Source organism: Caretta caretta, chromosome 1 (genome assembly GCF_965140235.1).
Source record: "Caretta caretta isolate rCarCar2 chromosome 1, rCarCar1.hap1, whole genome shotgun sequence".
NCBI lineage: Eukaryota > Metazoa > Chordata > Testudines > Cheloniidae > Caretta > Caretta caretta.
In genome coordinates this window covers 140,330,526-140,346,849 of record NC_134206.1, presented here as the reverse complement: position 1 = coordinate 140,346,849, position 16,324 = coordinate 140,330,526, and the positions used below count along the sequence as shown (strand labels likewise).

Genomic DNA, 16,324 nt, shown 5'->3' with positions numbered 1-16,324 from the left:
TAATATTCTTTTCATGCTGCATAACATTAGCTTCTCTCTCTTTTTAAGGCAATATGAGCTTTCTCTACCGTTTTTTTGTTTTTGTTTCCAGGTTCAAGAGTACAGAGAGGCCCTGGAGGGAATAATTATTAGAGAAAAGAATGGAATTCTTCTGGTGCCAGAGTTGTATGTTGTCCCTCCAGACAAGGTATTGTGGCAATGCAGCAGCTCTTGTAGCTTTCAAAGTGCAGATATCAAAATAAGTATCAGCACGATCATTTCCTGTAGTTAAGTATAGGTTTGCAGTATGAGAAATGCCTTTGTCACTTCCTGTACTTAACTAAAATGATTGTGCAGTAGCTTTGACTTTTTCAATTAAAAAAGATCTCACAGCTCCCATTGATAAGACTCTGGTAAATTTTCTTGTTTCCAAATGACTAGGTGTCTGATATGACAGTTATGAAAGAGGCACAAAAATATGATGGAGTCCGTTTTTATCTGAGTGCATGTGGACGTATTGGAGCTAGTCAAAAAAATTCCAGATTAGAAATTTGTCTACAGAAAAAAAACAAGGACAACTGTTTTGCAATGTTGTTGTTTTTAGTTTAGTTTTGGTTTTTTTGCCATTGCAAGGGAATAAAAGTGAGAAATGTGTCTACGTTGAAATGAGAACAGATCCCCTGAGAAGATGTAAAGTAACTCTGCCCTGCCTCTTATATTGTGTTTATCATCTGTGTGTTTTTTCAAAACCTGAATGTCCGAGATAAATCCAAGATAAATCAGATTTTGTTATCTTTGAAGTTAGGGATCCACCTGATCCACTTCTTGATCAACAAAGCCAGCCAGCCAGCTGGAGCCCTTTGCCAGTTTGAGCTACTAACCTCTCAAATACCTTCCTGCTAGGCCAGCCTCTCCCTCCCATTCCAAAATTTACCAGTCCTCACTGACTAGGGACATTAAATCCAGTGCAAACCAGAATATTTAAAGATGGAGTGTTGACATCTCCAGTCTTCTCTACAAATCTGATGCTAAATAAGAGTGTAGATGTACCTCCCTGCCTGCTATGTGCAACCATAGCACTGAACCTCTCTTGTGGCCTTCAGTTGGAAACAGTGTAAATCTGGTAGGGATTTCAAAAAGTAAGTAGGGTGGGCTTTGCCTAACCTCTTTTGTGTCAGATCACGTCTTACAAAGCCTCTTGTATAATAAAATTCTCTAGTATTTCCCCCTTCCCTCTCTTTCTCTCTCTCATCAGGTCATCATTATATTACTGTGCAAATAAATTAATGGCCTTTTTTTATTAACAGAATTCCCCATTTCTTTCCTTGTGAACCATTGTTACAAACACGGTAATGGTAGGATAGTGTGTACTTTGAGGGTACATGTGCAGCTTTCATTCCAGGAAGATAAGGTGGGCCTGCATCAATAGTATACAAGGGTTACCTGGCAGGGGATCAGAAAGGAGACCCAAAATTGATTCACAGCCTTCGAGGGGAAGGAAACAATAGGAGTGAGAGGAATATAATATAATCATTTACACTTCCATGTTTTATTCATGCCAGAAAGTCCTGGTCAGGCTGGGGGCTCTGCTGGGTTAGGCACTGTACAAAGGTCGGTGTGCAATCTAAGAGATGGAAGCAGGGTGGGAGGGACCAATACATCATCACTAATGGTGGCAAGTTAAAAATCTGAAAGGTCCAGATCCTTAACAGCACAAAGTATTTTGAAACATATGATTTGTAATATCTCTTATAACCAGGTAGGGCTCATCTCTTGCTTATGTTTGTTGGCAGGTGGATGAGGAGTATGAAAATCCTCACTCAGTGGATCGTGTCCCAGGTGGAAAGTTGCCTCATCTGTGGGGCCAGTCTTTGTACATCCTCAGTTCCCTATTAGCAGAGGTAATTTATCTGTAAAACCAGCGAGTTAATGTTTCAGTTCATGTTGAGGTGCACTGAATTCTGAGTACTGCCCAGTCCAGCCTGCTCTCATTCAGTGTCAACTGGATGCAGTATATTTTGTGGCAGAATCATATCTGTGAGTCGCTAGAAGTGGTGTTTCTGTCAGTTTCTCTATCCAACTTAAATTAGTTTGAAAGTGTTTGTTCGCGTTGACCTACAGCTAACTTCATTTCAGTCCATATCTTACCTTATGTTTTCTTAGAGCAAAGCAAAAGGGTATCTTTGAAAACCCAAGCATATCTTGTTTTTATATGCTACGTGAAATTTCATCATTGTAAGGAAATTTTCAACTTGTGGAGCAAGAGATTTGTTATCTGGGTTTCTCCAGTGGATACAAAGAGTGTGTCGGTTAAACCATTGTGTAGTCTCCATGTATGCATGCTTCTTGTGAACTACACACATTGTGCACTCTTGGTTTTCCTTGGCAGAGAACATTGCAAGGCATTCTGGGCTTAGACTAATGGGCAGGCTCCCAAACTGCTGTGAAAGTGGAAAGGGCCAGGCAGCAGGACCAAACAGCGGACTGGCCTCAGCTGTTGCTGGGCTCTGCCACCAGTCTTAGAGATATGAGGAAAGTCAAGAGCTTGAGAGGGATCATAGGAAAGGGGTTGGTCACAAGGAAGGAGCTAGACACTACTCTGGAGTGCGTGAGGCAGGAGAGATCCTTCCATAGGTTTACATAGGCGTTTCAAGTGCTTATCCAAACTGTACTGAACCTCCAGTCTTCTGAGATTCACGCCGTATTAGTCCTTGACTGAGCCCAATAATGACTGACTCAGTAAAGGGTTAACTTTCTGGTGTCAAAAAATGACAGAAGCAACCAAGTAATGTGCAGGTGCTCCCACTCTATCATGTGAAAGATGGGCACATGGATTGACTTCAGTCCTGACAATAAACACCTTTCCCGCAGTATTTTTTTTAAAATTAGAACTAAAGCTTTTACTGAAAATACTGCAGAGTAAAATAGGGGACAGATATTTTATGTTACATTTGTGGAAGTTTGACGATTAGCATGAGGATTCCCTATAACTGGACTGAATGTTAAAGGCATCTTACTTGGGTTCTTTTTTTTTCTTCCTGTTTTATCACAGGGGTTTCTAGCTCCTGGAGAAATTGATCCCTTAAATAGGAGATTTTCAACTGCTTTTAAACCTGATGTGGTGGTGCAAAGTGAGTGATTTCATTTTTGATTCATTGTGGCAAAAAAATGGGCTGAAGGTGGTTATACCCCCTCAAGAAAGAAAGGCAGAATTAAAAATAAATAAATAAAAAAGCTCCGACTAGAGAAGTGAAGGAGGAGGGGCAGGTCACTATGCTGGGCATACTCAATGTTTCTTAATTAGTGCATGGCATGTGGATACCCTGGTGAATGATATCTGAGACAGAGAAACTGAGAGAGTGGTTTTTTTTATCATGCTTGCTTTTTTCATGTGGAGGCGCTTACTGCAATTTATTACTGTTTTTAAAGCTCTTTCGTTAACAATTTAAGATTGAATTTGCCAGATTCCCAGCCCCTGCATCCACTTCCTGGGGAAAAGGCAGGTCTGGGCATGCTCTGGGATGATGACGAGGGCAGATCTGACAGGAAGCTGAGAAGACAGCATGCCAGTCACTGTGACATATGTGAAGCTCTGTGCGTTTCCCCCAAGGAACCAAGTGTGGTGGGGGCAGGAGAGCTCAGGACCATCCTAATGACTTCCTAATGGGGGAATCCCCAAACCCAGTCACTTATTGGAGGTTGTGGATGAACTAGCTAGTAGAAGGCAGGCAGGCTGCTGCTGCTGACAGGCCAGGCTTACAGCCACTACTTAAGTATGTCCAAGAGAGGCACGGACAGAGACTTTATCTCCTGAGCATCCCCAGTACCACTGCCAGGAACCTGCTCCTTTCCTCAGTGGGAGTAGCAGCCAGAAAGGTGAAATTAGGAGAATGTAGCAGATACCTGGCAGCAGTGTGATGATGATCAGGGATAAAAGCTCTTCCACTGCCCATCTGTGCAGCCCTTGAGAAACAGTCAGGAGCCTGGATTGTCAGGAGCAGCCTTCAACCCTCCTTCCTCCCAGCCAGTTGTGACACTAGCTGCCATCTGTCCAGTTTATCTCGGCAAATACCACAGAGCTATCTATGGGATTGTTGCACAGATCCTGCATGCACATCCAAACTGACACCTTAGGGGAGGAGTGTTCTCTTACTGGTGATGGTATCTCCTTCTGGGACTGTTTCTATTCCTTTAGAGGAAACTTTATAGTGTTCACTTCCAGTACAGATATTCATGGTTGCAAATTTCAAATTCACTTTTTGTCAATATTCATGAATGCAATAGTATTAACTAGCAAGTCTGTGCTAGATTGTTAGATCCCGACCCAGCAAACTGACCCATATTGGCAAAACCCCACGCAGAGCATTTTGCAATATCAGGGCCTTAGATTGTAAATTCCTTGGGGTAGGGTCTTCCTCTGTAATTGTACAGCACCTATCACAACAGGGCTCTGATCTATAGAAATAATAAATAGCGTTCATAGCCTCTGTATCGCACTGACACAGATAAATTGGCTTACTACAGTGTCTTACAGTGACATCTTCTGGGGAGGAGGGAAGCTGAGAAATCTGGGGAAATAAAATGCCAGATGCTGTTCTGCACATTCTTGCACCCCCAGTGGTATAACTGGGGTTGGCAAATCAAGAAAGACTCAGGCCTTCAGCATTTTTAGACACCCACATTGTGGGTAAATAGCTATGATGAGTGATGTCAGAATAAAGGAGAATGATTCTGGTTAAAATAATTCAGCTATTCTTTTCTGTTCTACAGTAACTGTCTTGGCAGAATCAAATGAAATTAAGGAACTCTTGAGACACCATGGAATCAGTGTTCAGAGCATTGCAGACATCTATCCAATCCGAGTGCAGCCGGCACGTATCCTGAGTCACCTTTATGCCAAGCTTGGTAGGTGCTGGAATTTAGACGTGTATGGTGGTGGTTGTGAAACCTAATTTATTTTTCTTTTCCACTTCCCCTGTCCCCATTTCTTTCTTTTTATTTATCGGGGGTAGCTGTGTTAGTCTGTATCCACAAAAAGAACAAAGAGTCCTGTGGCACCTTAAAGACTAACAGATTTATTTGGGCATAAGCTTTTGTGAGTAAAAAACCCCACTTCTTCAGGCACTGGACTCCTCGTTTCTTTTTATTTGTTTGCTTCCAGAATCATTTTAACTTTTTATTTGTTGCGTGCATGTGGTGGTGAAATATACACCATATGCATGCAATATGTAAAGTAAAGTAAAAACTAGTAATGAATATACTAATATGAATTGATGCTTCAGGTAAGGGATCTATTAGAAGAATATGTTCGCTTTGTGAGCTGGCGGCCAATGTAGTAGTTTCTGTATGCTCTGTTCCAGTGGAGTTTCACAGACTGTCTGAAGGTGGTTCTCTGCAGAGGCTAATTCTAGACGCAGGCTGGGTTTTTGGAAAGAGCCTGAAGTTATGCATCTAAATCCCCTTGAACTTCAACCTTGGGCTCCTTTGACACTCCCTTCCAGAGGAGATTGGGGGCTTTGTAAAGCGTAATACATACACACAAACACATATTTCACCTGATTCAAACCGCTCACAGATTTGGTTGGTATCATCATGGACATTATTTTTCAATGTTAAATCCTGTATGAGAGTGGATCATGAATGGCAAATCCTCTCCATCACTGGCAGGGAAATTCACAGTGGGCAGTATTCAGTGCCACTCTTTCGGTATTCCCATTGGGAATCCGACTTATAGGTAGTTTGTGAGGAAACCTCAGGTGTTGTTCAGTGGCCCAGATAAACAACCCAAAATTCAGATACTCATCTCAAGATGTTGGGCCTTGAGCAGAGATTTAAATAAATCTTGTAAAATATATATTTTACATGAAGAAATCACCCACACTGCTTAGGAGGCAAAAAAAAAAGGCAGGGAGGGATAAAATTAATTCTCATCTCTATCTGCAGGCAGTTGAGTAGGCTAACTTGAAGCGTTGTTGTTGTTGTTTTAACAATGACTGCTTTGTCAGCAATTGTAGATTATTCTCCCTCTGTGATGTGATCTACCCCTTGCTCAGCGGAAGGGGAATTACATACTATTTTGGCACCATCGGCTCCTTCCTGACTTGTAGAGAGCTCACTCTGGGGATGGGGTCTGCAGGGAAAGGAATATCAAGTCTGTAATGGGTTTAATGAGACATGCATCACTCCAACCCCATGATCTTTGGGAAAGCCAAAATGAAAAATGTAATACAGCTGAAGGTCCACTTTGCTCTCCAGAAACCCCTTTCATGGGAGCCCTTAGACCGGGGCACATGACAGTTGAGGATCCCCTCTAGTGGAGCCAGGTTATCTGAGAGCTGCATGTTGAGAGCTCTGTGAAGATGGTTCTGGCCTCCTGATGATCCCTCCTTCCAGCTCCCTCCCCTCCCCAGGATTTGAAGATCTGAGTTCAGAACCTGCTGGTTCATTCTGCAGTGGCGATCCCTCCCATCATGGGGGCGGTTTGGGAAACGCATGGGGGTTATGTTTGCCTGCTGCAGAGTCCAAAGAGTTTAAAGATACAAAAGGGACTTCAGCTTGGTCCCTTGGCTAGAATGAAGAATAATACCCTCTCTGATGTCACTGCACAAGGTGGGCCAGATGAAGGGAAGAGTGGCCATGTGTATCCCTCTGCAGTCATGGGACCACTGTGCCAGAATAGGGATTCATTCCAGCTGGAGGGTGGGGTGGGTCTATAGGGCTGAGCTGGCTCTCAGATGCTAGGTAGCAGTTGTGGGTGGCTTGTGTCATTGCTCCCCACTCTGGTGGTCTTTCTGCTGCTGGGGCCTCACACCCAGATGCTTGCACGAGTTGGACTCCTGAAGTGAATCTGGCCCAGTGGATTTAATAATTTTTATTTCCTTCTCAAGAATGTATTTAATTGTCTAGCAGGTAGATCTGCTGAAACTGGAAAACTTTTTAGGTGACATAAGGCTTCTGTAGAATGATTGAAGTGGGTGGAGTCCTCCTCTGTGTGGGCAATGTAATCTGCTGCATACAGTAGAAACAGTATCTTTTCCCGAGGCAGAATTTAAGGGTTTGATCCTGCAAGGTACTGAGCACTTGCAACTCTCATGGCTTCAGAGAGAACCTTGCAGGGTCAAGCTCATAGAGTAGCTGGGATTTGCTTTTTCCTAAAGACGACAGATGTGCTTTGGTTGTATTTGTGTCTGACCCAGCCCAAAGCAAAGTGCTATGTGCAGTACTGGAAGGGCAGAGGGCACAGCTGTGAGGGGGAGGGGTCTCTTCAGTTCAGTGGTTCAATTCAGAGGAGAAGAATTAAAATTGTTATAATAAAGACAGGGATTGCCTGCTACTTGTGATGTTTGATACGGCATGAGTTTTTCTCCATTTTTTGTGAACATACTTCATTTCGTTTGCTGCCTGTCATTCACTGTAGATGGATTTATTTGACTTGCTGACAAATCAGTTTTTGTTTATGTATATCTTTTATTGTTTTCCTGTAGAAATCTGTGGCATTTTACCCCTGTGAACATTTGGCTAGCCAGCATCAGCTTGGAATGCCCACTAGAGCTTCATAGCTTTACTGGATGAGCTGAATTCTTGTTTGATCTCTGTCTTTGTTATACTCTTTTTAGGGCTTGTGTTCCTTTTTGTTCGGATTTTAAAAGAAATTGAGACATCTCCTCCTCCATCTGTACTTCTGTATATTTTCCTCAGTGGAGTGTGACTGATTTCTTTGTTGTTTTTTGTAAATACAGACTCTTTAGTGCAAAGAATTGTTACGCAGAAATAATTTGAAAAAGGAAAACATAGCTGAAACCAAGAACATCAGTGTCACATTTGCATGTGCTATAACATTCTTATCTTCTCATGGATCCATCACCGTTTTTAAAAAAAATTCTAGAACTTCAGATGCTTTACAATGAAATATGGCAAGTACAGTAATCTATTGAGAGCCAGATTTCAGAGCTCAGGTCATGTATTCAGTGGGAGCTGCTGGTTGCTGAGTACCTTGAAAATCTAGCCCTGAGGTCTTATAGGGGCTGATCCAAAGCCCACTGAAGTCCATGGGAGACTTTCCACTGATTTTAGAGGGCCTTTGAATCAGACTCCTAAAGAATCAGAATTGTGGTGTTATAGGATCAGATCCTATGATAGTGGGTGCGTAGAAAACTTTTAAGATTGGTGCTAACACCACAGCAGGTGGAGATATTCTCTAGTTCTGTTTATTGTACATAACAGGTGTCCCTGACTGAAGATTTGATATTCACATTTAACAGAAAATTATGTACAGTAACTCCTCACTTAAAGTCATCCTGGTTAACGTTGTTTTGTTGCTGATCAGTTAGGGAACATGCTCGTTTAAAGTAGTGCAGTGCTCCCTTACAATGTCATTTGGCAGCCGCCTGCTTTGTCCACTGCTTGCAGGAAGAGCAGCCCGTTGCAGCTAGCTGTTGGGGGCTTGGAACCAGGGTGGACCGGCAGCACCCTATCAGCTCCCTGCTCCCCTAAGTTCCCTGTGCAGCAGCCACCCAGCAGGCTATCAATTGCCGGCAGTTCAGCTGTCCCTCCCCCCACTGCCATGTGCTGTTCCTGCCCTCTGCCTTGGAGCTGCTCTCCAGAACCTCCTGCTTGCTGTGTGGGTGGGGGAAGAGGGCTAATGTCAGGGTGTCCCCCTCCCTCTTGCTCCTGCACCCCACTTACCCCATCTCCATAAAGCAGGGGTACATACGACAGAGCTCAGGACGGAGGAAGCTTCCTGGCAGCAGTTGTGGTCTCAGCTTGCTGATTAACTTAACAAGGCAGTGTACTTAAGAGTGGGTCAGCGTACTTAAATGCAAATCTTTCTCTATCTCTCTCACACACACACACACAGAGACACACACAGAGACAGACAGTCTCTCTGTCTCCCATGCTGTCTCCCCTCCCTCCGTTCCTGCTGCCTTGTAGAGTGTGAGGCTACATTAACAACGAGTTAACCCTTGAGGGCTCAGCCAATTGCTAGTTCATCATTTAGCAGTAAGGCATTCCCTGGGAAATATATATATAGTCTTTTGTCTGGCAAAAAAAAAAAATTCCCTGGAACCTAACCCCCCTATTTACATTAATTCTTATGGGGAAATTGCATTCAAACATTGTTTCGCTTAAACTCTCATTTTTCAGGAATATAACTACAACGTTAAGTGAGGAGTTACTGTAATAGGATTTAAATACTTGTAGATACTTGGAGAAGAAAAGAAGAAAAAATTATTAAATTAGATCTTTTTTATTTTTACAGGCCGAAACAAGAACATGAACCTGAGTGGCCGGCCTTACCGACATATCGGTGTGCTTGGAACATCCAAACTGTACATGATACGGAATCAAATATTTACTTTTACCCCTCAGGTAAGCATGTTAAACCAACAGGAAAACTTCCATGGACCTAATGTCTAGTGATTCTCTTTGTGACTCCATTCTAGGTCCAGCAGGACTGATAAAGCAGCTGTACTTTGCTTTGCTCTTTTATAGAAGTTGGATGGCAGCCAAATAGTAATGCCGATACAGCCCTTTCTGTCTCTAAGCAGAGCCCAGCTCCTATAGGCTTATGATCCAGTGAAGAGCACACTAGATCAATAGTACAAAATCACTGCCCTCACCGCAATTCTGGCTGCTAAAAAAAAAAAGTGAGAGAGAAAGAAATAGTTTATCTGAAGAGCTGATCACTTAATAAATCTTTCTACTAATTACTTCAGTTGAAAGTGTAGTTCCAGTTTATCATGTCAAGAATTATAAACCTCCAGGAGCATGGAATCTGATCTGTGCATTATATCCTCACCATGGCCAGCAGTGCTACAGAAAGGAAATCTATTCTTTCTTTTTTCTCTTAAAAGTCCTTCTGAATATATGTTTGCAAGAAAAATCCTGTATTTTAGAAGAAATGGTCCTTTTTGTCCATTTAATAAAATATTCCACACTTCTAAGTACAGCCTTATTATAGGTTACTGTAATTCATCCCTGGAAAATTGTGCTTGCCCCAGAGCTCATAATGAGAGTCCTGAGAGGATATAAAATTTGGATCTGCATCCATCCACGATCTGCAAAAATGGTCTGTGGATAATCGCATCCGCAGATATAAAGCGGATAACCGTGGATTTGCAGTGCTCTACTCATAATTTCTTTTTCATGGACAAATTTCTTTCATTATCACCAGTCTGTATGGTAAAGGATAGGAAAGTAGATTTTATACTTGGGCTAGTAAATTTTCATTATAGTACCATGCAAGGCCAGGTTAATTAGAGCTGTTTCCTTTTCAGCCTAGCAATGTCTGTAGGACTTTTATAAATGACTTAGGGAATGAAAATGAAAAAAGAAAATTGAAAGAATACAAGCACTGGTAAAGACTTAACGTATATGTCTTCTGCTCTCCAGTTTACTGATCAGCACCACTTCTACCTGGCTCTAGACAATCGGATGATTGTGGAGATGCTCAAAACAGAGCTGGCTTACCTCACCTCTTGCTGGAGGATGACTGGAAGACCAACCCTCACTTTTCCCATCACCCACACCATGCTCAGTAAATTTGATTTTGTCTCTGAGACTATCCCAGGCATAGATGATTATTGTGGAGGAGTAGGAGGGTGAATTTGAGAACAGGAAGATTGCATGTCTATCATTATTTTCTCTGAATTTTAAATGTTAAAAACACAGGTTTGACTTCTTCAGGCTTGTGCCATATTTGAATGGCGACATGATGATTTATAAGGAATTATAAGGGTTTTTTACCCCTCCTCTCTATCCTTGCATCTCCCCACTGTACCTGTCCTGTTTCTGTCTAAGGAACACTTAATAGAAATTCTATTTGAAACTTGTTATCAATGCTTTTGAATAAGTTAGAGTGGTGTGCTGCCTTCATGTGGCCTCTGTCTTGAACCTATGCCTAGTTTTCATTGAAGAGGACAGCTAGTCAGTCTACTTGCTGGCCATATTTACCCTTTAATAAAATGTTCCTAAACACTAAAACTAGTCCCCACATAAGGTAAGGACTCAGTCACACACAGCTGTGTAAACACAATTGGGATCCTAATCAGTGACTCAATATCCATTTTAATATCAAAACTGTTTTAGTTACTTACAAGAAAACTGATCATGTTAAAATGGTCAAATGATTTAAAATATTAAATAGGCATTTGTTCCCAAACTAAATAAAACTTTCATGTTTCTTTCTAGTTGATGATGGCTCTGACATTGATCCAGCAGTGCTTGCAACCATAAGAAAATTAGAGGATGGGTATTTTGGAGGGGCAAGGTAATGTCACTGTCCAAAAGCAATTATTCTACTGTTTCTTTGAAGTAAGTCCCATTTACCCCCCTCCCCCATTTTGAAGATCTGAGTGGTTGATAGGCCTTGTGCTAGCCCTTTCCATAGGGGTGAATTTCAATCTGAATTGTTACATGGGAATTAGTCACTATTTGGATCTACAAATAACAGCAATGTAAAGTTCTTAGCAGAACTCAGGCCTACAGATGTAACATCCATCATTTTTATTAACAGATTGTTCTTTTGAGAAGTCTTGAAATTAAATCTTAATTAAGCATCAATATTGGATGTTGGGGATTTGTGGGTTTTCAGAAACATGGTATAAAAAACAATGATCTTCATTAAAATACTTATCACATTTTTGAAATTAAAGGTGCATTATATAGGTGTATGTATGAATATGTGTGTACGCTTCCCCCCACCCCCTTCCCATTAGGTTATACATAAAAATAATGTTATATGATGCTTATTTGTTTACTATTTCCACACTAGTTTTCTACTAAACTTCCAACTATTGGCATCTCTCTGAGCCTTAAATCAGCTTTACATCCTACCTGCGTCTTTTAATTTTTGTCAGAGGAGGCTGAACCCATGGTCTCGGTGGTGCTGAATCCTTTTCCATTAAACAAGTAGCATTCTATGGGAATTGGTTCCTCCTCCAAAAAGATAAAATTCTCTCTCTTACTATATGTAGGTACAGCTCCTTGCACAACGGGGCTGTGACCTTGATTTGGGCCTCTAGGAACTAGTATAATACAAATAAATAATAATAGCTACAACAGCATCCACCAGATCTGTGATTATTTACTGGGCACATTTATTGTTTTATTTCTTTCCTGGTACCAATTATTGCCTAATTACCAAATGTGGATGCGACAGTGGACCTGGGTGGATTTTGAAGGGGTTTCCAGTGTTCAACGAAGCAAAATCCAATATAAAGATGTTAATTCTTTCTTACATGCTTTCATGTTTGCAGGGTAAAGCTAGGCAAACTGTCAGATTTTCTTACCACCTCGTTCTATACACATCTGAGCTTCCTAGACCCAGACTGTGACGGAAAGCTATTTGATGATTCTAATGATGGCTGTGATAGTCCTAAAAGTGGATATGAATTAGAAGGCTATCCAGATGATTTCTGTGACAAAGGTAACAATCTTTAACTTGGAAGTATTGTGTGTCCTGTTGTTATAATTAACTCCTAAGTTTACTATAATACCTAATTTTTAGAGGAAAGAAAAAAGATCTTTATTTTCACTGTTGACTTTATGTGCATTTGACAGTTGATGGTCAGTTGCTGTGTGTCTCTGGCACTAGTACAGTGACAATACTCATGTATTTCTTTGGGAGGGAAGTTCATGTGCAAGTTCTTCCCCAGCCCTCATAAGAGGGTGTTTACCAGTAATAGCAGCAGCAAAACTGACAGCGAAGTTAGGTGTGTGCATGAACATGTGTGGTAGCGTTGCTCTGTGGCCCAGCCAAAAGACCCTTCTAAACATCAGCTGGAGAACCACCTCCCCTGCGTTTGTTTTGTTTTGTTTTTGCTTTTAAGGAAAAAATCCAGGAAATACTACTTAAAAGGAGAAACCTATTAGAAACACAGGATTTTTTTTCCAAGTTCAATTTAAAAAAAAATCCAGTTGAAAATGTCCCTTCACTATGTAGTCTCTGGTCTTTTTTGCCTTTCTGTTATTTTTCAGTGGAAAAAAGATAATTGTGCCTCTAAAAGGAAGCACATGTAAATATTTCCAATCACTTGTTTGAATAAGCCTTTTCTATCTGTCTCTCTCTTCAGAAAGCCAAGATGAGCTGGACCAGTATATAAACGATATGCTGCAAAGCACAGCACTTAAGTGCTACCTGCCTCCAACTTCAAAGAATGCTAATCAACCTCATGTGTTCAGTGCTGTTCACTCCATGCGAGAGATACTGTTAATAATGGCCAAGGCAAAGGGTTTGGATGTTCCATGTATGTTTTCTCTGATTTTTAATTCTTACTGGATGATAAATATGATAAATGTAAATAACAGAATTTGATGATTGATGATACAAGTAAATTGCAGTTGCTAGAAAGTAACAAAGTAGTGTGTTACTCTGTTTTCAGTATGATTGCTTCATTATTCCCACAAGTATCAGGGGGTAGCCGTGTTAGTCTGTATCCACAAAAACAACAAGGAGTCCGGTGGCACCTTAAAGACTAACATGTATTTGGACATAAGCTTTCGTGGGTAAAAACCTCACTTCTTCAGATGCATGGATAAATATTACCAGATGCAGGTATAAATATACTGACACATGACGAGAAGGGAGTTACCTCACAAGTGGAGAACCAGTGTTGACAGGGCCAATTCGATCAGGATGGATGTAGTCCACTCCCAATAAGAGATGAGGAGGTGTCAATTCCAGGAGAGGCAAAGCTGTTTTTGTAATGAGCCAGCCACTCCCAGTCCCTATTCAAGCCCAAATTAATGGTGTTAAATTTGCAAATGAATTTTAGTTCTGCTGTTTCTCTTTGAAGTCTGTTTCTGAAGTTTTTTTTGTTCAAGTATAGCTACTTTTAAGTCTGTTATAGAATGTCCAGGAAGATTGAAGTGTTCTCCTACTGGCTTTTGTATGTTACCATTCCTGATGTCCGATTTGTGTCCATTTATTCTTTTACGTAGGGACTGTCTGGTTTGGCCAATGTACGTGGCAGAGAGGCTTTGCTGGCACATGATGGCATATATATAACATTAGTAGACGTGCAGGTGAATGAGCCTCTGATGGTGTCGCTAGAGTAGATATGGGGACAGAGTAAGCAACAAGGTTTGCTACAGGGATTGGTTCCTGGGTTAGTGTTTCTGTGGTGTGGTGTGTAGTTACTGGTGAGTATTTGCTTCAGGTTGGGGGGCTGTCTGTAAGCGAGGACTGGCCTGCCTCCCAAGGTCTGGGAGAGTGAGGGATCATTTTCCAGGATAGGTTGTAGATTGTTGAAAATGTGCTGGAGAGGTTTTAGCTGGGGGCTGTACGTGATGGCCAGTGGTGTTCTGTTATTTTCCTTGTTGGGCCTGTCCTGTAGTAGGTGATTTCTGGGTACCCATCTCCCTCTGTCAATCTGTTTCCTCGCTTCCCCAGGTGGGTATTGTAGTTTTAAGAATGCTTGATAAAGATCTTATAGGTGTTTGTCTCTGTCTGCGGGATTGGAGCAAATGCGGTTGTATCTTAGGGCTTGGCTGTAGACAATGGATTGTGTGGTGTATCCTGGATGGAAGCTGGAGGCATGTAGGTCGGTAGGTTCCCGGTATAGGGTGGTGTTTATGTGACCATCACTTATTTGCACTGTAGTGTCCAGGAAGTGGATCTCTTGTGTGGAATGGTCCAGGCTGAGGTTGATGGTGGGATGAAAATTGTTGAAATCATGGTGGAATTCCTCAAGGGCTTCTTTTCCGTGGGCCCAGATGATGAAGATGTCATCAATGTAGCGCAAGTAGAGTAGGGGCATTAGGGGACAAGAGGTGAGGAAGCATTGTTCTAAGTCAGCCATAAAAATGTTGGCATGCTGTGGGGCCATGTGGATACCCATAGCAGTGCCACTGACTTACTCCCACAGTCCTATGTAATTTCATGGTAACTGCAATTAACATGCCACAGAACTTAAACATTTAATCTAAATGACAATATGAAATCTGTTGCAACTAGACCAATTTATTTTGTATTCATATTTGCAGGTGCTATTTTTGAGTGGAACCTCCAATTACAAAAAACATATAAAGACATGGGAAGTGGGATACCACAATGTGATTGGATGTATTGTGGTTTTTTACGTTTGCGATATTTTAAAATGGACTGAACACTTTTGTTTTTAGTAAGGACATTGGGAAATGAAACATCTTTAACACTAGAAATTGCCAGTTGATGTACGTAAACTCCAGAATTACAAGAATAAATAGAAAAAAGGACTGGATTATAAACAATAATGGATAGATTGAAGGGCTATTAGATAATTTACCAGCTAAACCCATCTGTAAATAGACGTGTAACATATATGGAAATCCAGTGTCCGTTGAAATTAATGGAAAGACTCCACTGGATCTTGGATCAGGCCCTATATAAATAATATATATTAATATTGTACAAACCTGTTATCCTTATCCCCCATCCTTCACAAATAGCCTGTCCTGAGGCTATAATAAAAACAATGTGAAATTAACCAGGTGTTTGCCCAATCACTTTGCTTCTATTATCCCACTCTCTTTGTTTTCTCCTGTTTTTTGTCATTTTAGGTCCCAATCAAGGAAAGCACATCCTTAACTTTAAGCATATGAGTTGTGCTTCTTGCCTTAAGGTTTATCAGACACTTAAGTGTTGTGCTAGATTGCATCATTAGACTGTAAGATCTTTGGCACATAGACTGTCTTTTACTTGGTGTTGGTAAAGAATCTAGCACAATGGGGCACCAACTTTGCTTCAGCCTTTGGGCTCTACCATATGATAAATCACATTGGATCAGTCTCTATTTAAGGAGATAAGATAAAAACCTGAGAGTGGAGCTTGGTGTATAAGTTACGTGTACCATGTCCCAGACAGCATGGCTCTTGCATGCTGATTGCTCGAGGTGTTTCTAACATTTTTACTCAGTATTATTCTTTTACCCGATGTTGCGTTTCCTTTGCATGTTATTTTAGATTGTTTTGCTTTTCAGGTATTTCTATGTCTCTGCCAACTAAAGTTTTGAACACTCACCGGAAATCTCTGAATCTCGTTGATTCTCCACATCCTCTTGAAGTGAAGGTGAGCTAGTGGAATGGTTATATAGCAAGTCCTGGAAGATTGTATTTGGAATGAATTTTTATGGCTATTAAAGGGGTTTTTGTTTGGAAATTATAGTTAATTGTATGTTATTGAATGAAATACTTCCTTTAACATTAGCAAAACACAGTAAAATAACTTGTACTTATCTTTTAGAGGCAAATCCTGCCCCACCCTCTTCATAGCCATATAGGGATGATGGGCTGCGAGACCAGAGCAATGGAGGGACAGCATATTGGGAACTTAGTGTGATCTGCACTCCCCATCCACCACTGAGCT

The 16,324-nt window shown here is 41.2% G+C and overlaps 1 protein-coding gene across 13 annotated transcripts in view; it reads left to right on the top strand.

Moving 5' to 3' along the window:
- Positions 1-16,324, top strand: part of PHKA2 (phosphorylase kinase regulatory subunit alpha 2) — a 72,472-nt gene that overhangs the window by 24,445 nt on the left and 31,703 nt on the right. For all 13 annotated transcript variants that reach the window (XM_048862208.2, XM_048862226.2, XM_048862275.2 and 10 more), the window contains 10 exons: positions 92-187; positions 1,773-1,880; positions 3,032-3,110; positions 4,750-4,884; positions 9,239-9,348; positions 10,372-10,516; positions 11,170-11,248; positions 12,237-12,406; positions 13,053-13,226; positions 15,939-16,027. In XM_048862208.2, the coding sequence (XP_048718165.1) occupies positions 92-187; positions 1,773-1,880; positions 3,032-3,110; positions 4,750-4,884; positions 9,239-9,348; positions 10,372-10,516; positions 11,170-11,248; positions 12,237-12,406; positions 13,053-13,226; positions 15,939-16,027 (1,185 nt within the window). The remainder of the gene's footprint in view (positions 1-91; positions 188-1,772; positions 1,881-3,031; positions 3,111-4,749; positions 4,885-9,238; positions 9,349-10,371; positions 10,517-11,169; positions 11,249-12,236; positions 12,407-13,052; positions 13,227-15,938; positions 16,028-16,324) is intronic.